This window comes from Caretta caretta, chromosome 2 (genome assembly GCF_965140235.1).
Source record: "Caretta caretta isolate rCarCar2 chromosome 2, rCarCar1.hap1, whole genome shotgun sequence".
NCBI lineage: Eukaryota > Metazoa > Chordata > Testudines > Cheloniidae > Caretta > Caretta caretta.
In genome coordinates, this window is record NC_134207.1 from 191,606,671 (window position 1) to 191,631,394 (window position 24,724).

The 24,724-nt window shown below is 39.0% G+C and overlaps 1 protein-coding gene across 4 annotated transcripts in view; it reads left to right on the forward strand.

Annotated features, from left to right (window-relative positions):
* CPNE4 (copine 4) overlaps positions 1-24,724 on the forward strand; it is a 335,017-nt gene that overhangs the window by 269,535 nt on the left and 40,758 nt on the right. For all 4 annotated transcript variants that reach the window (XM_048838761.2, XM_048838759.2, XM_048838760.2 and 1 more), the window contains 3 exons: positions 9,345-9,431; positions 13,115-13,174; positions 19,267-19,400. In XM_048838761.2, coding sequence (XP_048694718.1) covers positions 9,345-9,431; positions 13,115-13,174; positions 19,267-19,400 — 281 coding nt within the window. The remainder of the gene's footprint in view (positions 1-9,344; positions 9,432-13,114; positions 13,175-19,266; positions 19,401-24,724) is intronic.

Consider the following 24,724-nt stretch of genomic DNA (forward strand, 5'->3'; position numbering starts at 1 on the left):
CCTATTTTTATAGCAGATGCTAAACATTATTTAGGAGAATGCATATTAGGGTTGTTTTAAAAAACTGAACCTCTAACAAACATCTGCAAAACATATCCTATCCTTCTATTGTACCTTTCCTTGAGTCTTATCATTCCAAAACTGGTCCTTCACAATTTAACCATAGCTTTTGTCTCAATGGCTCCAATTCAGGACAAGCACTTAAACACATGCTTAACTATACCCTTATCCAGGAAAGCATTGATTTCAGTGAGACGTTAATTACAGGCTTAAAGTTTAGCTTAAGTGCTGTTCTGAGTAAAGATGCTTTCCTGAATCGGGACACCTATATTGTGCAGTTGTTTTATAATGTTTATTAATGCATTAAACAACCTGGCCACTTAAAAAGCAGAATGGAAAAGAATGATAAAGACTAATTGGTAAAACTGTTCACAGTTGAACTGGGGGGAATCCTCCTCTAATTAAAAAAACCAAAAACCCACACAATTTTGAAAATAGAGGCAATAGAACCAGATGGATTGGAAAAAAAGCCATAGAAACAAACCACCTGGACCCTAATGGGAGAAATTATGTAATCGAAAAATCTGTCTCTACAAAGAAAAAAATAGGGAAGGGAGAAACCTTCCTACATCTGCTATCTCTTCTGCCATTTCCACAAGATTATTTAACTTCCCCATAGCATTTCCATTGTATGTGCCTCATTCATTAGAATGTTCTGTCAGACAAAACTGTGCCTTCTCTGGGGATTCCAATAAGTGAGATTCTGAGGCAAAGTAGGAGGGGGCCTCAAAGCCAGCTCAAAGCTCCCCCCTCTATCCAAAACTCTCGAATGTTGTCCCAAACTCTTCAGATGATCAGGGTTCTATTGCACTCGCATAAGTGGGCATGTGTGAGACAGTAAAGCAGTTAGTGATTTTAGTAATGTACCAAGGCAAGTCTCAATTTGCCCAGTTTTAGTAGACAGCGCCACTTCTCTTTTTAAGATCAGAAGGTCAAATCCACTCGATGCTCTGCACTATCAGAAGCTTGGTGGCAGAAAAGGGGGGCTGCAACAGCACAGTGCATCAGTAATCTCCCTTTCATCAGGTAATCTGCAGGCAACCAGCGCAGTTCCAGAAGTGCTGGCTAAGCTTTAGAGTCTTGGTCAAGAAAACAGGGGATGCACAGATATTCACTGCAGTCTGCACCTGTGACTCTCCTGTGGAGCCCTGGCAGAGATTAAAAGCAGCCAGCCTACCCATGGTGGGCCCCCGCAGCAGCTAGTGTGCAAACACCACCTGTCCTCCTGGGGGGAGGCAGGGAATACAATGGCCCTTACAGGCACAGAAAGGTGCCATTTGAACCTTGGGAACCAGCAGGAATGAATGCCCTGAAAGCAAATTGCTCACCCAGAGTCAACAGAATAACATATTAAATAGTGACTTGCTGCCGAAACAAAAAATAACCCATTATTATGTCAATGTCCTAAAAGAAAAAGGAAATTAAAAGCAATTATTTGGAGAAAAATACACAGATGATGGTCCATGCACCATTTTGGATGGGTGTCACCTACTCTGGCGTCATACTTCATATTCCTAACATGTGTTTTCCTGGGGTATATCTGATGTGATCACAGGTCCTAAGTGAAAACAAAAGCTCTGTGTCAGTTACTCTTGCCTCAGGGTACATGGAACCCCTTCAGTCTGGTACCTTTATTTATTTGACATACTGGCCAATGCCATTGCTGGAAGTATGCTGCTAAAAATTTCTATTCTTTAGAAGTTTACATTTAGGAAGTTTTCTTGACACATGGAACCAAATGTAGACATTCTCTCTCCTTTACATGTATATGGAAAGAAGTGTCTCAGTGGGACCCATAATTTTTCACTCCACTTCTGGGGGATTGGTAGGGTAAGAGAAGGAACATTTGAGGAAGCAAACAATGTCCTTTATTTCAGGGAGTAGTGTCCCTTGTTGTGGTGATCTGTGTCTCACTTCAGAGAATGGAGGTTTAGAAATATGACTGCCTTGCAAGTGTCAGCATTATTTTGCCAAATTTCATGGAAGGCAAGCGAAGGAAAAAAACATGAAAATGGCTCAGGTTCACTCAGCTGTTTCCCTCAATCTGGATTGGGGTTGTGGGTTCTAAAGAAACAAACCAACCTACATTTGGCCTTTCGTTGTAAAACCTTTTGCGCAGCTCTTGTATTAAATTAGCAGGAAGCGGTGAAGTCATATTGCCTCCTGTTTCATGAGGAGAGAAGAGCTCATAGCCCAGAGCTGTCAGGCACATGGAAGAAATGTTAACTGGCACACTATTAGAATGATGAATCTCAGTTTTATGGTGGTTAACAATAATGTCAGAGTATAGACTCTCATATTAGTTACCTCTCAGCTGAAAGGTTAATTTAAGTGATGGAAAAAAAAAATCAATAAAGGTGACAGACACCATATCAATAGCAGAATGTAGGAGTACAAAAAACAAACTTGTCTTAGCAGTGAAAGCAAAATATTCAAAACAATTTGCATCATTACTTACCTGTCAAGACCTGTGCTGCAGATTGTTCCCTCAAGTAGAGCTGATGACAGAAAGGATTGTCTAGGGAATTTTAGAAAATGATGCTTGTCATATAATCAGCTCCTGCTGTGTAAATGCAGAGCTCTGGGGTCAGTTCTTGGCAGATAAGTAAAGGAGGAGGTGAGTTTGATTTTAAAATTGTCATTTTTAAGTCAACCCACAGTCAGGGAGCCTAAACATTTATTTTACAAAAAGCTTTTCAGTTCACTAAATCAGGTAGTGTATTTACCTGATGAAAACTTATTCTTTCCTTCTGTTTGTTTACTTGCCAGGAATTTCCTAAGATGATTTGGCTTGTGATGCTAATTGATCAGTTAGGTTTTCATTGTTTGTACATTTCATATTTTAATACTTAGGAATTATCTAGAACATCATCCATAGATCTTAAAGTGCTTTACAAAGCTGGGTAAGCATTATTATCCACATTTTACTGCTGCACAGAAAAGTGCAGTGACTTGCCCAAGGGCACACTATTATTCTATTTTGTATGTTCTTCTACCACCCAAATTGTCATAGAAGCTGCACACCTTCCTGAAGAGCATTAAGCACTGAAATGCCTTAGAATCAAAGAACTGGAAGGGACCTTGAGAGGTCATCTAGTCCAGTCCCCTGCACTCAAGGCAGGACTAGATACTTTCTAGGCCATCCCGGACAGGTGTTTTTCCAGCCTGCTCTTAAAAATCCCCAACGATGGAGATTCCACAACCTCCCTAGGAAATGTATTCCAGTGCTTAACCACACTGACAGGAAAAACTTCCTAACTAATGTCCAACTAAACCACCCTTGTTGCAATTTAAACCCATTGCTTCTTGTCCTATCCTCAGAGGCTAAGAACATTTTTTCCTCCTTGTAACATTTTATGTACTTGAAAACTGTTATGGCCCCTTTCAGTCTTCTCTTCTCCAGATTAAACGACCCCAGTTTTTTTCAATTTTCCCTCATAGGTTATGTTTTCTAGACTTTTAATCATTTTTGTTGCTCTTCTCTGGACTTTCTCCAGTTTGTCCCCATCTTTCCTGAAATGTGGCGCCCAGTACTGGACACAATACTCCAGTTGAGGCCTAATCAGCGCAGAGTAGAATGGAAGAATTACTTCTCAGGTCTTGCTTACTACACTCCTGCTAATACATCACAGAATAATGTTTGCTTTTTTTGCAACTGTGTTACACATTTAGCTTGTGGTCCACTATGACCCCCAGATCCCTTTGCATAGGACTCCCTCCTAGGGAGTCATTTCCCATTTGTATGTGTGCAACTGATTGTTCCTGCCTAAGAGGAGTACTTTGCATTTGTCCTTATTGAATTTCATCCTATTTACTTCAGACCATTTCTCCAGCTCATTTTGAATTTTAATCTGATCCTGCAAAGCACTTGCAACCCCTCCCAGTTTGATAATATCCACAAACTTTATAAATCTACTCTCTATGCCATTATCTAAAGAATTGATGAAGATCTTGATCAGAACCAGACCCAGAACTGATCCCTGGGGGACCCCACTCATTATGCCCTTCCAGCATGATTGTGAAGGACTCATTACTACTCTCTGGGAATGATTTTCCAATCAGTTATGCACCTACCTTACAGTAACTCCATCTAGCTTGAATTTCCCTTTGTTTATGAGAAGGTCATGCAAGACAATATCAAAAGCCTTACTAAAGTCAAGATATACCACATCTACTGCTCCCCCCATATCCACAAGGCTTGTTACCCTGTCAAAGAAAGCTATCAGGTTGGTTTGATAGGATTTGTTCTTGACAAATCCATGCTGACTTATCACCTTATCTTCTAGATGTCTGCAAATCGATTGCTTAATTATTTGCTCCATTATCTTTCCAGATACTGAAGTTAAGCTAACTGGTCTGTAATTCCCTGGGTTGTCCTTATTTCCCTTTTTATAGATGGGCGCTATATTTGCCCTTTTCCAGTCTTCCGGAATGTCTCCCATGACTTTTCAAAGATAATTGCTAATGGCTCAGATATCTCCTCAGTCAGCTCCTTGAGTATTCTAGGATACATTTCATCAGGCCCTGGTGATTTGAAGATATCTAACTTGTCTAAGTAATTTTTGACTTGTTCTTTCCCTATTTTAGACTCTGATCCTACCTCATTTTCACTGGCATTCACTATGTTAGACGTCCAATCACCACCAACCTTCTTGGTGAAAACCAAAACAAAGAAGTCATTAAGCACTTCTGCCATTTCTACATTTTCTGTTATTGTCTCCTGCCCCCAATGAGTAACAGGCCTACTCAGTCATTGGGCTTTCTCTTGCTTCTAATGTATTCGTAGAATGTTTTCTTGTTACTTTTTATGTCTCTAGCTAGTTTGATCTCATTTTGTGCCTTGGCCTTTCTAATTTTGTCCCTACATACTTGTGTTATTTGTTTATATTCATCCTTTCTAATCTGACTGAGTTTCTGCTTTTTGTAGGGCTCTTGAATTTTAGATCATTGAATATCTCCTGGTTAAGCCAGGGTGGTCTCTTGCCATACTGCCTATCTTTCCTGCACAGTGGGATAGTTTGCTCTGGTGCCCTTAATAATGTCTTTGAAAAACTGTCTTCAATTGTTTTTCCTCTTAGACTTGCTTCCCATAGGATTTTGCCTAGCAACTCCGAGTTGGCTAAAGTCTGCCTTCTTGAAATCCATTGTCTTTATTGTGCTGTTCTCCCTCTTGCCATTCCTTAGAATCATGAACTCTACCATTTCATGATCACTTTCTCCCAAGTTGCCTTCCACTTTCAAATTCTCAGCCAGTTCCTCCCTATTTGTCAAAAATCAAGAACAGCCTCCCCCCAGTAGCTTTCTCCACTTTCTGAAATAAAAAATTGTCTCCAATACATTCCAAGAACTTGTTGGATAATCTGTGCCCTGCTGTGTTATTTTCCCCAACAGAAGTCGGAGTAATTGAAGTCCCCCATCACCACCAAGTCCTGTACTTTGGATGATTTTGTTAGTTGTTTAAGAAAAGCCTCATCCACCTCTTCTTCCTTGTTAGGTGGTCTGTACTAGACCCCTACCATTACATCACCTTGTTTTTTACCCTTTTATCCTTACCCAGAGACTTTCAACAGGTCTGTCTCTTATTTCTATCTCCACCTCAGTCCAAGTGTATACATTTATAATATATAAGGCAACACCTCCTCCCTTTCCCCCCCCCTGCCTGTCCTTCCTGAGCAAGCTGTACCCTTCTATACCAATATTCCAGTCATGCATATTATCCCACCAAGTCTCAGTGATACCAACTGTGTTATAGTTGTGTTTATTTACTAGCATTTTGAGTTCTTCCCGCTTATTCCTTGTACTTCTTGCATTAGTATACAGACATCTAAGATATGGATTTGATACCCCCCTCTCCCCCAATTCTGTCTTGTCTCGCCTTTATTTCTGCTATAACAGTCCATGCGCCCCCCAGATTCTGATCCTTCTCCCAGGTCTCCATGTTTTTGACTTACCTGTGGGCTTTGGTCACCTGCCCCCGTTGAACCTAGTTTAAAGCCCTCCTCACTAGGTCAGTCTGCAGCCAAATATACTTTTCCCCTGCCTCAATAGGTGGGCCTCATCTCTGTTTAGCAGTCCTTCTTCCTGGAACAGCATCCCATGGTCAAGGAAGCTAAAGCCCTCCTGGCAACACCATCCTCGCAGCCAGGCATTCACCTCCAAGATGCATCTGTCTCTAACAAGGCCCGTACCCTTGACTGGAAGGTCTGAAGAGAACACCACCTGCGCTCCCAACTCCCTCACTCCTACTCCCAGAGCCCTGTAGTCACGTCTGATCTGCTGAGGGTCAGACTCGCAGTATCATTAGTGCCCACATGGATGAGTAGCATAGGGTAGTAGTCAGAGGGCCAGATGATCCTCGACAATCCCTCCATAACATGTCAGATACAGGCTCCTGGCAGGCAGCATACCTCCTGGGATGCCATGTCAGGGTGACAGATGGGCACCTCTGTCCCCCTCAGAAGAGTCTGCAACCACCACTACCCTATGTTTCCTCCTGGGAGTGGTGGCTGTGACCAACATCTATTATGTGTGGTGCATCCTCTCCCTAAGGGAGAATTGTATGTATACTGAAGTGTTATTTTTTTTAAATGTATACACTGCTATGAGTTTATCCTGGAGAAGGCAAGATCAGAGAAGTGCACTTTGCACTTGGAGTGGAAGGTGGTGAGGTTTGTGATGATCTGTTTGGTGAAATTCGGTATCAGAGTTGGGATTAGAACTCCTGGCTCCTATATTTTGTCCTGTCCACTAGATACTGCTGCCTCCATTGTAACTGGTAAACTAAGCAATTTTTTTTTATAAATGCATCCAATAAGTTTATAGAATAGCTGCTACCAGTGAAGATAGTTTAATGTAAAATATACTCAGAGCCGAGTGATCAATGATTTTGCATTGCAATCACATTTCTTCCCTCTACTCTGCTGCCATCTCCTGTCATGGAGAACTCTGTTAAATTTTTTGGGGGGAGCCTGAACTATCCTCCTGAGATTAGAAAAGCAGTTTTGGAGAATTTCCCAGCAACATGGGGTCCTGTGTCTTCCTATTACCTCAGTCAGAAAATTCATTTCACAAGACAAATAATTGAGCTGTAGGGCAAACTGGGGCACAGGCAGCTTACTTCATACAGCTTGAAAATATTTTTGTTAAACGTTTTCTCTGTTATCAGCTAGGTCACCTGTTTCCAGGAGCCACGAGGTTAGGAGTGCAGTACAGGCACACAGTTAGCCCTTGGTGAAGAGAAGGTCTCACACTGCTCTAAAGCAGTATCCTTCCCTATTAGATATTTTGAAAGGGATCCTGATTTTGAAATGTTGAATATTCAAAGTAATTGTGTAAGTCACTGGTGTGTGTTACAAGGCCCCAGCTGTGCTGATCCACAGAGGATATGAGTTGTTACAGCCTCTCATTGCAACAGCTTGGATCTTTTGCTTTTCGTTCTGGAGGTCCTGAGTTCAATCCCCAGTGTGTTGGCCAAGATGATGGCTGGTACAATTGCTCTTAGGGCTTTGCCTAAAGACCATTGAAGTCAACGGGGCTATTTACATGCTTAAAATGCATCACATCTTTAAATGTGTCAGGACCTAATTAAGGATTTCTTCCACAAATACACAAAATACAGTAACTTCAAGCCAACATCATTCAATTTAAAAAATGGTCTAAATACTTATTTACATATGTAGCAAGGCAAAGACTCACCGCTGCAGCACCTCCTGCTGGTCTTCTTGGGAATTAGCTCTCCAGTGTATGGAGCACCTCATCCTGGCCAGTGTCTTGCCTGCCGCTGGCCCCCCATGTCCCTCCTGGACCCTGATGCCCCTTTTCTTCAGGGTTCTGCCCTCAGCAGTAACCCAGAGTCTAGGTCTCCCCTCCCAGGGGAACCCCCAAACCTCTATCCCCACCTTGCCTCAGTGGCTACTGCCAGTCATCATCTAGCCCCTGCTCACTGGGGCAGACTGCAGTCTGTAAACCACTCATCACTGGCAAGGGGGGTTTGGACCTGCTGTCTTTCCCTGCAGCCCAGTGCCTTGCACAAGGCCTGCAGCCTGGGCTGGAGCTCCCCAGCTCCTCTTGCCTTTTCCCAGCACTGCTCTACCTCTGGTACCCTGCTCCCAGGAAGCTGGGTCCTTCTCTCTCCACCACTAGAGAGAGACTGACTTAGCTCCTGGCTCACAACCCTTTTTATAGGGCCAGCTGTGGCCTGATTGGGGCATGGCTTCAGCTGTGGCTGCTTCCCCAATCAGCCTAGCCTTTTCCCTCAGGAGTGGAGTAACTGCCCCACTACAACATAGTATTGGCCCCTTTTGTAGATGGATTTTTCATCTTGCCTGGCACCATGTCAGTACACACACATTTCCTTGAGTGTTTTCCCCCCATTTTCAAAAAATGCCCCTGAAATAACATTAAAGACAATATTTTTCAAATCTCAGGCCCTAAGTGTGCATATGCAATCGCTCATGCAAAATGGGACATGTGCAGACAGGTATTTGCACATGCAAATGTGGGTTGTGCTTGTGCAGAGGCAGGTATGCATATTTTTGAAGGTACTACTTAGAGGTCAAAGTTTGAACGTTTGGTCTGTCTTAAACTACCAAAACCAAGTAACTTTTAAGTTGAAATTGATCTTTCTACTGCACAACATTTCAGCTTCAACAAATCAGCATATTTCAACAACAACAAAAATTAGTTGAAAGCGTTCCAGCGAGTGCTATGTGGCGGTCGTTATTTAATTTCCTTTTACGTACTTAGATTAATTTCTTATTTTTAACTTCTTATTTTCTCATAGTATCTACAGCATATAATATTGCACTCTCAAGGATCTATTTCCAACAAAAGGGGTTAAGGAAAGTACTTCAATCTCAGGTCTAAATTGCTGTGTTCTTTGTCGTTTAATGCAAACCCTCAATGTTATATTAATATGTAGGGAGTAAAGTATTTAATATCAAGTATCAGACAATTTCCCCCCATCATTTTTATTTATATGCGGAGCCACTTTTTCTGAAATGATCTCTTTATAAAAACCCTAAATGTTTCACATGTAAAACCTGCATGGGCGTACACAGATTTGGGTAGTTAAATGTCTGTTTGAGAACTATGCATATATTTGCAGACCAGAATGTAGGTGGGACTAGGTTAAGATCACTCCTTGTACAGTTAATGTTTAGCCATCTTTGTCTTTGGGCCATTTGATGGGACTTAATCAACTATAGAGAACATACCATGCAACCTTAATTAATTCAATTTGTTTACATGAATTTTCTTTCATGCAGTGACTGGTGTTTTCACAGGTACAGTGGGAGTGCATAAACCCCAAGTACAAAGCAAAGAAGAAGAGTTACAAGAATTCAGGCATTGTCATTCTTAACCAGTGCAAGGTACCTGCATTTGAAAGAATACTTTGTCTATTCCTCCTCCCAGTTGTTAATAATGTATTTATAAAGATTTTTTTGGAAATGGAGCCAGCAAAGAAAATCTCAAGTGTGGAACTAAAAATTGTGACATGGGAAGGGCAAAGGGAAGCTATTTGGGTTCTAGCAGTCTATCCTTTCTTAGGCATATCATATAAAAAATACAGCAAAACCTGTCATAATAAGCTGAAAAAGGAAACAGCCCAACTTGAGTCAGAACCCAGGTTGTGTTTGAGGGGCTGGAAGCTGTAAAAACATATTTTACCTGTAAACTGATATGGAAATCATTAAGACTCAGTAAACATGGAATTTTCTAATGCCATATTTATAGATTCACTGTTCAAAGTTGAGCATTACTATAGGGAAGCTGGTCATGGCCCCATAAAAAAATGTTGCACTGAAAGGAGAGGTTCAACCACTTTGTTACACAGGAAGAATACATCATACCCTCCCCAAAATTACATCTCTTTCTTTTCAAGTTTAGAGTGACTTTTCTGAGAACTCACAGTAAATGGGTTCATTACACGGAGTTAAAATTAATTTTAAAGTGGTTCCTTTAAGAAATGCGGCACCCTGTGGTAATTTCCATTATTAGATGGAAATGATAGAATTACTGGTAATAACGCAGAAAAGGCAAAAGTGTTCAATACATATTTCTGTTACGTATTTGGTGTAGCCCTATCATGTGATGAGATGACTCTTTTCAATCCACTAGACTGTAAGGAGGATATTAAATAGATACTACTAAAGTTACACATTTTCAAATCAGCAAGTTCAGATAGTTTGTTTTGAAGAGTTTTAAGAGAGCTAGCTGAGAAACTCACTGCACTGTAAATGTGATTTTCAATACGTCTTGGAATGCTGGGGAAGTTCCAGAAGACTACAGGAAACCTCATGTTGTGCCAGTATTTTAAAAGGGGAAATGGAATAACCAAGGTAATTATAGGCCTGTTAGTTTGACACTGATTCCATACAAATATGATGGAGTAGCTGATACATGACTCGATTAATAAAGAATTAAAGAAGGGCAATATAATTAATGACAATCAACACAGTATTAAGAAAAATTGATCCTGTCAAACTAAGTTGATAGTTTTTTTGATGAGATAACATGTTTGGTTGATAAAAGTTAATAGTGTTGACGTACTTCCATAATATGTTTAACTTGGTACTGCATTACATTTCGATTAAAAAACTAGAATGAAATAAAATTAATATGGCACACATTAGCTAAATTAAAATCTGTCTAGCTGATAGGTCTCAAAATGTAATTTTAAATCAGGAGTCATTGTTGAGTGGGTGTGTTTCTAGTGGGGTTCCATAGGAATCTGTTCTTGGCCCTTCACTATTTAACATTTGTATCGATAACTTGGAAGAAAACATAAAATCATTGCTGATAAAGTTTGCAGATGACACATAAATTGGGGGAGTGGTAAATAATGAAGAGGACAGGTCTCTTAACACAGAGCGATCTGGGTTGCTTGGTAAACTTAGTGCAAACAAACAATATGAATTTCAGTACATGTATATGTATAATGTATTCTACATGTATACATCTGGGAACAAAGAATGAAGGCTGTATTGAGGACTGGGGACTCTATCCTGAAAAGCAGTGACCCTGAAAAGATTTGAGAGTCATGGTGGATAATCAGCTGAACATGAGCTCCCAGTATAGGTGCTGGAACTCAGGGTGCTGCCACGCCCCCCTGGTGTAAAGCGGTTTCCATCAAATACAAGGTTTACAGTTTGGTTCAGTGGTTATCAGCGCCCCCACTATACAAATAGTTTAAGCACCCCTGGCTCCCAGTGTGATGCTGTGGCCAAAAAGGCTAATGCGATCCTTGGTTACATAAACGGGAATCTTGAGTAGGAGTAGTTATTTTACCTCTGTATTTGGCACTGGTGACACTGGTATCCACAGTTCAAGAAGGATGTTGAAAAATTGGAGAGGATTCAGAGAAGAGCTATAAGAATCATTAAAGGATTAGAAAACCTGCTGAATAAGTGATAGACTCAAGGAGCTCAATTTATTCAGCTTAACAAAGAGAAGGTTAAGGAGTGACTTAATTACAGTCTATAAGTATCTACACAGGGAGCAAATATTTAATAATAGGTTCTTCAGTCTAGTGCATAAGGTATATCACTATCTAGTGGTTGTAAATTGAAGCTAGACAAATTCAGACAGGAAAGAAGGAATAAATTCTTAACGGTGAGATGAATTAACCACTGGAAAAATTTACCAAGGGCAGAGTTGCATTCTACATCACAGACAATTTTTAAAATCAGAATTGAATATTTTTCTAAAGGATCTACTCTAGAAATTATTTTGGGGAAGTGCTCTGTCCTGTATTGTACAGGGGGGTCAGACCAGATGATCACAAATGGTCCCTTCTGGTCTTGGAATCAATGAATGTCTGTCAGACCAACCCCCGTGCCTCACCCCCACACCCGTCCAAATGATCTTAAGAATGAAGTAACTCAGACACTTACAACTTCCCATACACTAACAAGTCGCTGAGATCTTGTGCTAAGGCTATCTTTGAAGAAAATATTTTAGGATTAATTGTCGTTTGTTACCATTAATCTTCATAACTGAAAGTTTCTCTTTTAGCAGAGTCTGACAGATAATGTTCTGTTTCAGAGAATTCTGTGAAAAACTACCCTCTTTCAACATTTTCTTAACCTTCAGTGTCCTGCATAGTGACACTATTGGGCGGGGGGAGGGAATAAAAAAACAATTGAATCTCCTCTGGGATTAGACGCTAAAATGTTGTAACGATAAACATGTGACTTTTACACTGTGTTACTGTCAAGCAGAGTGAAGGTTGTTTGGATGCCCTAAATATCCATACCTTAACATAGTGGGATTTCTTTTAAGTTTACCTTTACCTCTGAATTCCCTGGTTTCTGATGTTTCTTCTGGGCATAATTAAAACATTCCCGTAATGTGTTGTACCCTAAATTGCTCTCCATGTTAACTCCACCTTAACATAGTTTTTGTCTGAGAACTTTAAGGTAAGTTTGCTGATTGGGGGGACTTTAGAACATATTTCAGTGTATTTAACAATGTCTTTGTTAAATAATCCATAAAATCAAGGATTTGGGATAATAAAGGAGTAATAGAAATGGAGCCCCTCAAAAAAGGAAAAATAGCTCAGCCTTGTAGAGGAACTAGTGTGCAAACAATCAACATTCCCCAATTACTCCTTCCTGTTGTTTTATAATACCAGTAAGCAATCAAATATGCCATACATTGCCATTATGCATCCGTACATCGAAGTTCACCGGGATGACCATCTCTGTGAGATGTTTCCCTTCCCATTCTTTCAAAGTCATGTCTCTGAATTCAGAAAAAATGCCTGCTCCTCTCTCTTAAATCAGTGGGAAAATCCCCAGTGACTTCAGGCAGAAGAATGCTGTTCTCTTCTCTCCTTGATGTGCATAAATAATTTCGGTGGTTTCAGAACGGTTTGTGTTGCTTTCTCATCTTTCTTTTTTCCTCTCTTAACTTAGCTTTAAGTCTCTCCCTCTCTGATTTCTCCCACGCCATCCCAGTCCATGTTTTATTTTTCCTTAAACAAGCTGTCTCAAAGTCTGGATCCTTTAGCAATACACAGTTCATCTGAATGTCTTTGCTTTCTTATTTCCAGATCCACAAGATGCATTCTTTCTTAGATTACATCATGGGTGGATGCCAAATACAGTTTACAGTAAGTGTTTTCCGACTGTAATTTCCTTGACCGTAATAAAAGGAACTCCTTTTAAACACCAAATTCATCACTTTCACAGGAAAAAGTGATCTGATTTGCCATTTTGTAAATGTATTCATAAATGGCTAAACTCTTCCTGTAAAATATTTTTTGACTATAAAATAAACTGGGATCACAGTATGATTATCAAACACGTAACATTTTCATTTGGCATGTTGCAGCAATACCACTCAAACCACAGCAACTAAAGTCCATAGTATATATAGGGCCAGATCCTCAGTTAGTGTAAATCAGTATAGTTCCAGTGACCAGATCCTCAGTTGGTGTAAATCAGTATAGTTCCAGTGACTATACTGGAAATGAAATGAAATGAAAAAATGAAATGAAATGAAATGAAAGGAAAGGAAATGAAAATGAAAAACAATCCCTCAGCCAGGGGTGAAAGTAACATAAAAGACTTACCTGTATGGGGCGGGGCCTTGGGCAGAAGAGGTGGGGCTGGGGATCAGCTTCCCCCAGCCAACCCATCCACGCTGCCTGGCCCGTACCGGCCTACTTTCACCCCTGCTCTTGGCCAAATATTACATACCCACCTACAGTCAACCACATCTATTTCTTGGACCTTTCAGTCCTTCCACTTCCAACCCACTATCCTAGTCCCCAGGTACTATTTGTCTAAGCATCCAGTACAATGACTGTCATAATTTTTGCTACAGCACCATTTTTAAAAGGGACGCAGCCTTGCCCCAATTTGTTCATGTGACATTTTTTTCACCCACTGTCACTTTTGTGCACAAATCATTTAATTTTCTCACACCAAACATGTCATTTTTTTCACTGTGCAATTCATGCACGTGCAAATGGATTCATCGTGTGTATATTCTGTCATTTTTGCTCTCAAGTGCACAGAAACTATACACTGGTAAAGGGGCACATCCTAAGACTATGTCATGCCATTTTGTTTTGGAATTCATGCGAGTGATTTATTTGTAGTCAGTGCAAAAACACATGCCTTTTTTAATGATCCAGCAGCTTGCAGTTAAGATGTGCAGAGATGTTTGACTCTGCATTAATTACATAGGCTCATATGCTCACACTTGTCAAAGATGGCTTGTTGGAACACTATAGATCTATGAAATCCATAATCCTGCAATCAGAAAGAGGACCGTGTTTCCTGAATTCTTGTACACCATTATGGAATGTTAATGTTAACATAGAAATGAGTTCCGATAAACCACAGTGATATATTGCCCTCCTCTTTGCTAAGACAGAAGCAAAGTTCACAAACTCGCAGTAAGTCATCCAACCCTCTTTGTGTTTTAGGATTAATTATGTTTCTGTTGTGTTCATGCAGTGTACAGATAGTACAATGCAGCTGTGATCTGAAAGGGCATTTGATGGGGGGAGGGAAGCTAAGATGCTAAGCATAGGTTTGGGAACAAAAAGCTATCGTATAGTGTTCCTGCTAATTTAAAGCACTAATGAGAGCTTTTGTAACATCATGCTGTGTGCTCTTGGGATACTTTGTTCATCCATTGTGGTTACATAGTTCATGGTTAGAACAAACATCTTAGAAAACCAAGAGTAAATTTTTTTTGTTGTGTTTTTTATAATGATTTGTTGTGAAACTTTCTTCTAGGGAATTTTATGCTCAATCGCGCAGATTCCACATGGTTACTTCTGTGAGGCTTTTATTGCAGAAGTCTGTATTAGTGATCTGACAGAGTTCCCTGCTAGGTGTGAGAAAACAGTCAGAAGAAGTTGGCAAAGTTAATGGGTTTACAGTCAGAAGACATTCTCTTCCCTTTAGGAAGTATGTCAGAAAGGATGTGAAACACTCATTTTAAGAGCTGCAACTGAAAGAGCATACAGGACCGCTTCTGGGTCAAACAGGTCAAGACAATAGGACAAGCTGATAATTTGCTGACTGAGCTGGTAGAAGGCTAAGCAGGAAATTATCCTTGCATTAAAAACACCTTTACACAGATTATGGAAATCTTCCTAAGAGTGTATAATCTTTTTGCTGTGGGATACCCACATTGAACAGTGGGAGGTGATGGACGTGCCAACACCTGGGATATTTAAAGATACACTGGACCAAACATGTTGTAGGGAAAAAATCCTGCTTTGGCAGGGGGTTTAGACTAGCAAATTCCATCCCTAATTTCTGTGATTCTTTCATTTAGAATCAGAAAGCTTCCCCACATGTATGCAGTCTTGGTCCTAACACGCAAGACTGAGTGCCTTAAATTGTCAGACAGGAACATTAAGAAACTAGAGCTGCTACATGCTGCTGTTTTGGAACCATTGCAGATATCATTTCAGCTTTCCGTAGAAATCCTCCTCTCGGCAAGAAGCAGGGTCAAAACTGAGCCTTGGCAACACAATGCATCAGCATTTGAGTGGCATTGTTGTTTCTTGTGGAAGGTTATTAGTAGCGCAAGAAAAGAGAACTCATCATTCATTTCCCCTGTGTCCCAAGAGGTGCATTTTTTAAAGCTTAAAAGCTTTTAAAGACCTTACTGTATTCAGAGAAAACAGCTGATGTTATGCTTTGCACATTTGTGGATGGAGCTGTAGTTGTAGTTGATGATGGAAGACCGAGAGCGTATTCCTCTCCTGCCCAGAACACAGAGCACGGAGCATGTGTCTCTTTTGCTGATACCTGCTGAGAAGGTTGTACCATGCAGCAAAATCACAAGTTTAATAAAAGCATCATGATAGGAAATGAGGGTATTCACGGTCTGTAAATACACAGGCATTAAGTGAATCTGTACTACAAGGACAATTTCCAGTCAAGAAACGCATTTCAATCTGGTTCCTGCCCACACGCCCCCCCAAAACACCGCCTACAACAGGCCTGCCTTGCACACTCAGCCTGCTGCTCATTCTGACATCCTGCAATCACTTCTGGTTAAAAAGCACCACATGACCCTGGCAAACAGTCATTGCAAGAAGAAGGATTTGTCCAATTCCTTCTGGTGCATGTCACACCAACCTCATTAAGAGTCTCTTTTGGGGTTATCAGGGAAAAGGCCAACATCTATTGCATCTTTAGAGCACCTGTCCTTTCTTATTCTGGTACAGGAGAAAATGTTTGTGCAGGGAGTAGAACAGCAATCATTTTTTTGTAAGCTATGCAAAATCTTTAAGTTAATTTTATTTCAGCAAAAATAGAAGTGTTTTACTAAATAACCATATGCATACATAGGCCAAGATTTTCAAAAGCAGATGCCTTGTCATCTTTGAAAATCAGCTGCTGGGAGCTGCTAGGTGCTTCGCATTTTTGAAAATCAGACCACTGATTTAGGTGCCTAACTATGAATCAGACTCCTGTTTTTAGACACATGCTTTTGAAAATATTGGCCCAGAGTCCTTGATCTAGCATATTTTGCAAGGAACACAAGGTTGTTGGGATTCATACAAATGTGAGCAGAGTCCGTGTATGGACACTGGTAAGATTAAGCAAAAGGCATAGTCTCTACTCCCTTTCATACCTACTTCCTTCCAAGGTATAACAAGCCCTGGTTTTCGGTGGAGAATGGTTTTGGGTGGAGAATCTAGAGCTGGTTGGGAATTTTTTGTCAAAAAGTTCCAACATTTCTAAATATAATTTTTTTAAACTTTCTGTTCTGTGAAAACAAGACCATAAATCCATGTCCTGGTTTGTAAGGGCTCTTCTTCCTTCCCCACGCCATACCTGTTTTCACTTTTTCTTTCAATGGGCCTGACCTTAAGTTGGCATAAACCAGAATAGCTCCATTGACTTCAATGGAAGTATGCCAGTTTACACTAGTTGAGAATCTGGCTCAGTGTGTACAATGCGAACAGCTGCTCAAAATGTTCTGAGCGTGTCTCCTGCTATTATTCTTGTTGTGCTTATCAACTGGTTGTCAACAGCCCAATCTCCAATAGCTGTGGCGCTGAAGATTTTAATAGGATCATTATTCAAAGGTGTGACTAGCTGGCAGCTTGAATCTTGATGATATAGATGCAAAATGTTATACATGTAAGGTAAAAAGTGGTGAATTTTCTCTTTGTTAACTTAGTTCTCAAGGGGAAACCTGTGGGGAAAATATCAGGACAAACAAAATCTCTGGCAGGATAGCTGCATAGGTTTATATAGGGAAGTGGGGCTGAAAGATAATCCTATTTCCCACTTAAATTATATTCATTTCTCCTAATAGATGTGTCAGTCATAGAGGTGACTGCAGTTGGTCAAGGCAGCAGAGATGTTCCCAGGCTGATCAAACAAAGCACTGATTGGTAGCATGACAAAACATATGTTCTTCCAGTCAGATATTAAGGGGCCAGTTCTTAAAGATTTAAAGAGGAGGAGATATCGAACATGAAACAGAATCTGCAAACAACATTCTAGATCACAGAGTGGAAACTGAGCATCAGTGGTGCGAGGATTAAAAGTTCTGATTGGCTCTCACAACTTTTAATGACAAAGACTGAGATTTTCAAAGCTGTAGATTTGTATGCCCAAAAGCCATTAAAATTAATGAGAACTGGGCATCAAAAGCTCTTGTCATCTTTGAAAATCTCTGCCAAAATTTCTACAAGTTAAAAATTCCTATATTAAAAATCAAGACAAAGGCCAACATTTTCAAAACTAGGAGCCTAAAGTTAGTACCTTGACTTGTGCTACGAAATCACTTAGGCCCTTTGAAAATCCACCCTTAGACACAGAATGTTTGCCTATGATAGAGCTCTTCAGGGGAGCTACATGTTGCTAAAGGGAAATATCATCTAGTGGTCTGAGCACAGGTCTGGAAGCCAGGACTTTCTGGGTTCTAGTTCCAAGTATTACACAACTCCCTTTGTCACGTTGGGCAAGTCGCTTAAAGGTGAATTGCAAAGCAAAACTGAGTTAAGTGCAGACTTCTCTGCTGAATACCACCGCTTACCATGTTTTGTGGGATAAGGGAATCAGAAAATACCTCTAACTATACGGTTGTTAAAAAATGTTATTTCCCTCTGTGAAATCCTTTGGTTCCTATTGGTTCACTGAAAAGATCCCAGAATGCAACATTGCAAATGTCAGAAATGTCATTCCAGCTCATGCTGTCTATGATTGTGATGTCACAGAATGATTCATTTGGAATGTCATTAGCATCCAGGAAGTACAAACAGAATTTCAAAAAGGAAAAACAGAATTTTTAAAAGGTTAATTAAAACTTAATTCAGTGCTGGATGCCTCCCGCAACCCACAGTGAGCGCATTCAGCATAAAAATCTGTGCTTAACATGATTTTTGTTTTTGCCTTCGAACCAACCATTAAGCTTTCTGCCATCAGCAAAATGGAGAGGGTTAATTAAGTTAATGATTATGAAATGCTTTGAAGAGGAAAATCACTGTACAAGGGCTAGTTAGACTTTTTATTATTATAATAATAGCAATAAGCAGTAACAAAGAAATGAAGAAAGGAATTTGACCCGGTTTGGAATATGTTTGTTTAGGGATTTTGACTCTATACAGATTTTATACTAGAGACAGATTTATAGACTGGGAATCACCTGACTAGAAAGAATTTAATTAAACTCAGAGAACTTAGAGCTAATTAATTAGATAGGTTTATATTAGAATATCATTCCCTAAATGGAATAATTATGTAATTCATAGTTTTTCCACTTACATAATTTTAGACATATATCATAACATTATCATTTACTTTAAATATACTTATAGATATAATAATAGTTTTGATTTGGTTGAATTTATTTTATAACTTCCTTTGAAGGGTTAGCCAGAAAACAAGCATTCTAAGACAGGAAAGAACAGTATTATACTTATATATACAACCTCAACAGATGCATTACAGGCATGCACCCCACATATCGTTTCTTAGCTAGAAAAATTAATTGTGATATAGGACGTTCAGTCTAATGATGCTCTTTATGCTGACTTCTACACTGCTTGTGACAGTGCTACAAAAGGAATGTTATTGCAGAATTGATTAATTGGTTTCATTTTTGTTTTAAAACGGTGGTATCCAGCCCCTGCATATGATAAAGAAATGTGGCAGATCTGGAGATACCTATGCACTGTAACATCTACACAGAGCAACTGTTTCTTTTCTTTTCCAGGTAGCTATCGATTTCACAGCATCAAATGGAGATCCCAGGAACAGCTGCTCTCTGCACTACATCCATCCGTATCAGCCTAATGAGTATTTGAAGGCATTGGTTGCTGTTGGGGAGATTTGCCAAGACTATGACAGGTAAATAACCATGTTTGCTAATAGAATTGTCTCTAGAAGGTGTTTTAACAGTATGGAACCGAAGACTTAATGCTGCTGGCTGCAATAATTTAATGTTAGTCACGTAGAGGAAGTCTTATGGGTAAAAAAAGTTTCAATCTACAAATACATTGACACATTTTCATTCATTTTAAACCAGTGTTTCTGTATATTTAACAGAGAGCATCTGTCTCTAACATATATCATTGGTGTGTACAGGAAATGTCTTCCCTGTCTGCTTCTACATGCTGAATTACATATTTGGGAGCGTGGTAGTCCTTTTTACACCTGCATGACTGTTTTATATATGCAACGTAGGTACCTTTCCTGATGTGCTTGTGAATGTGTATCTGACTACTTGACCCTCTGAGAAAGTTGTGCACCCCTGTTGATTTCAAATAGCTCTCCTGCCTCTGTCAAATAGATTGGCCATTAGTAATCTAAATTACCCCCCAAAAAAACCCTTTAAGTATTCTTGTGTGTGTGTGTGTCTGTGTGTGTCTGTGGGGGGGGGGGGCTGCATAAAGTGATTTTGCACAACGAATCTTTCCAAAAGCAACTGTTCCATTCGAAAAATTTTGACAAGCTCTAGAAAGGATTTTTTCTTTGTACCTTCTTGTATTTCATCCAGCATGCTGTGAGCACTTTATGAATTACAATAATAATTTTCTAAAGAAGAAAATATTATATTTTAAAGAGTAAAAAACCAGCCCGCTCACAGAATAGTCTTCATATTCCAACATAAGCTCTTTATGGCAGGTGTAGCACTGTGTTGAACTGCAGCCTTTGAATTATTTCTCCCTTAATGTCTTTGAACTATTCCTTCAGCAGGGGACTGTGAGCATCTTCATTATTAAATTTCATATGCAAAAATATGCAAAAAACACCGCAAAACCCTCAAACTTAGGTGAAAAGCCGAGAGAGATTGGACAGGGGGAAGAAAGTGAAGGACAGAAAGGAACAGATATGGGAAGGAAGACAGATCAGTATCTCATGTGTATCAGGCTGGAGTCCTTGCAGGTACAGAAGGGTCAGATGGTGTGTTGGTGTGCTGAGGTCTGGGTGTCATGATAGTATAATGATCCTCATGGCTCACAAGCAAAGTACAGGGTCTCTACAGAGAGTCAGAGGCCTGTCTGCCTTTCCTCCTGGAATCTCCCAGGAATCCATTCTCCATTTGATCCCCAACCAAGTCTTTTTTTAAAGATCCCAAAAGCGGAAGATAGTTGGAATAGTGCATCGGATCCTCTTATTATTTTATCCACCATTATGCCTACTTTCCAACATACTAATTTTGGTCCATTAATTTCCAGTCTCGGGCTCCTCTGGTGTAACAGACATGATTTCACCACAGTCCTTCGGCTGTTTCAGTAAACCTTTTTAATTGAACTAGTCCAGTCTGTCTGTCTTTGCTGACTTTTATAAACAATTTTATGTAACAAGCTGAGTTGAATTTTTGTTACTTTGGTCAAGTTAGAGTACAGGCCTTCGGCTTAACAGATCTCAGGTGTTGTGAAATGAAACAGAAAATGTTCACTGAAACCACTGAGTTTTGCATAGTTCTGGTTATTTGTACCTTTCCCTTCTTGTATTCAAATAGCACAAGTGACTCACTATTCACTGAAGTGCTTCTTGTGCCTAATACTTAACAAAAAATCCTTTTTTGGGTGTGTAAAGACCTTGGCAAGGTATGGATATTATTTACAACACCTTCATTATTAGAAAAACTATAATAACTTTGTAGTTTAGTGGAAAGCCTGGGGCAATTGGATGTCATTGCACCAATAATTAACAAGTGGCAAGACTGTCTTATATGCTATGGTCAGCTTGGTTGATATCACAATCAGATCTTCTTGTAACTTTGACTTCTGTACAGGTCAGCCCAGTATAACAGGCCCCTGAGTAACTAAAGCTTTCAATTAAGTGTTGTGGTTACATCCCCTAATGCTCTGCAGTATTCCCTGTTCATCCAAAAGCCCATTTACCTATATGCTTCAGATGTCCCTGAAACAGTGTTACAGAAATAACCTAATATGATCAAATAGCCATTCATTTGTGTAGAATTCTTATTTTTTTGGCAGTACTTGCTTCAAGTCATGTTATCATTTGTAAGTGTCATAAGGGGAGGAAAAGATGAAGTGTATAGGTGATATAATTAATGGCTAAGAAAAAATAGTACTGGGTAGTTGATATGATATGAAAGAGCAGCCTTCATTAGAATAAAAATCAGACTCTAAAAAGTATTCAAAAAATTACTGGAATTAAAGAGAGTCACATTAAATATTATCAAACAAGCTATCAGGTGAAACAAGTCTACAGCTCCATGGAGGAAATGTTGCTTTAAGATAAACTGTTAGTGAAAATGACCCATTAGAAAGTTAAAGATCGGTATACAAAAGCAATAAAATACAACTATATTTTCACTTGAAAATTTTCAAAGGCCTTTCTTCCCTGGGAGAACTATTGTTATAATCGAGTCATGTTAAAATTGGCCAAGTCCATTAATTATTTTTTCCGAATGTGTCTGGCCAGTGAGACAAATGAAATAAAGAGACTTCATTCTCTGGCTATGGAAATGCTTAATGCATTAAAAAAAAATCAGTCATCTGTGGTTATGGTCACAAAAGTGACTGTTCAAAACAAAAAAAGAAACAAACACATTGTGGCGTTCCATGCTTGTTCTTCCTCAATGATTTCAGAATCCAATTTCCTAGGTTTACAGGTCAAAATAAGCACTTTCTAACTAGCAGTATTGCAAGCCCTTTTAAGATTCTGAAAGTCAAGCTCTATTCTGCTTCCTAGATCACCACCAAACATAGATATTCTGGGAATAACATAACTGATATCACGAGGCAGATCAAATTCCAACTTCCACTTTGTGTCACTATAACAGGTTTTTTTTATCTAACACTAGTAAAAACTTGAACCAAGATTGTCAACAGTGACAAATGATTTTGGCTGCCTCAATCTTCGAAGTCCCCAACTTGAGAAATCTCAAGGGGATCTATGTTTCAGAAGGTGGATACTGAACATTTTTGGAAATCAGGCCCCTTTAAGGTGCCTCAAGTTGGGCACCCAAATATTGAGAGGCAAAATCACTCATCACTTTGAAAGTCTTAGCTTTGCTCTGGGGCCATATACAGGTAAAACCCTAGCTCAAAAAACCAAACAAACAGAAAGCTCACTATATCCTGTCTGTGGCAGCTGGCCCTCAATCACTTTGCATGTCCTTGGACCATGCTGCTGCTCTCTATTCATAATGGGAAACATCTCCTTGATACCGAACATATATAACCAGTGCTTAGATGCCGCTGTGATGAGCACCAAATAGGAACCTAGATAGATGGATTAGATATACTCATATAAATACATATTTGCAAAACAGTTCCCAACATCTTTTTCTGCAAATATATTTGTGAACAAAGTGAATCAATGTTTGTAATAGAGCGGGTCTGGAAAATTTTCAACTAAATGTTTTTTCATCAAAAATTGCCAATTTGTCAAAACTGAAATTCTCTGTGGGAAAAAGTTGGTGTTGATGAATTTCCTGACTTGAAAAAATGTTGAAAAAAGGGTTTGACATTTGAATTTGAAATTGTCAAAAATGTCCTGTTTTGACGTTTTTGAAACAAAGTTTCCTTTTTTTTTTTGGTTCAAGAAAACCTTTTGTTTCAAGGTTTCAGTTAATTTATACTAAAAAAAAAAGATTAAAAGGAAAAAAATCAAAATTTGAATGAAACATTTCATAAACGTCAAATAAGTGTTTTGATACAATGTTGTGATACTTTTTTCAATTTGTCAGTCAGGAAAATTTTCAAGATTTTTTACTTTTTGTCCCAATTTGGAAATTTGTCCCAATTTGGACAGCGAACATTTTTTATACCTTGAAAAGTCTCGTGACCATTTCCCATCAGCCATATTTAGTGAATAATTCAAACAGATACTCTTCCTCAGGATTGGCTCAGCTCTGTTGTGCTTTTGTTATATTAACAACTCTAGCTAGCATGTCTGGTTAACACATAACAGTGCAATAATATAACAGATGTATCCCTCATGGTGTTTTAGAGCTTCTCTCTTTGAAGGTCATAGCATAAGTCAGAGCAATACAGTATATCTCCAGAAGCATATAGTATATTAAAATGTCTGGCCTGAGAGCCTCAATGATTTGTTTTCCCAAAGACAGCGCTGGAAAATGACCAAACAACCATGAGTATCACTTCATCATTACACAGAGATGATTGTCTCTGTAAGGGGAAGATGTATATTGGAATCTAATTAAAAAAGAGCCTGTTCATACAGTCTTAAATAAAGCTACATTGTTTAAAATTCTGCTCTATCTACAGAGCTGAATTATGAAATATTTTGTAAATGATTCCACATTAGTATAGTTTTTTTTAATTATAGCAAGTGTGGAACAAAAGAAGTGGATTGGATTTGAAATCTGGCCCTGTGTTTGAAATGTTGAAATTTGTATTTTTCTGCTTATAAATTGCATTTCTAATCTCTTGCCCCCCTTAATCAAATTCTCTATTTTAAATTAAATATTTATTTTTTATTCTCTTCCCTGATTCAACAAAATATGTGAGCTCATGCATAAACCCCAGGTACATCAATCAGACGGAAACACATACCTAAGTGCTTTGCTAAATAGGGATGGAGTTAAGCATATGCTTAACGGCTTTGCTGAACTGGAACCTTTATTCTTAGTAGTGGATACAACATACAATATCAGACTAGTCAATATGGTCCTAGATTCTTTTTTATGACTAATTTTTACACAAAATTTTACATTTATACCTACTTTCAGGCCCCGCTACACTACCAGAGGAATATGAAGGGGCCTTAGTGTAAAGGAGAATCAGATTCCATATAATCAAATTAACATTTGTAACTTTAAAAAGATGAAGCGTAAATGTATTTACAATTTTTAAAAAATATTTGTCAGATCACAAAATCATGGGACATCTCATTCTGACTATGCTGCTACCATTCTGTAGTGTTCTCACTCCCATAGTTTTGTAAAGTATTTCATAGTACACAGTATCCACTTTACTCATTCTAAAAGTTTGAAATTTCAAAAGTTGATACAAAATTATTTTTAGTTTATATTTCTCTGCTTGTTCACCTTCAGAGATAATCTTCTATTTTTACATTGCAAGTCGCCCTTGAAACATATGGAAGCAGGATTATATCTGTCCCCAGATACCAACATCGTGTTTTCATTTATGCAAATAACCTCCTTAATTCTAAATCCCCATATTGTCCCTGAATACTAAAGTACCAAATTGTAAAATACAGGTGTCCAG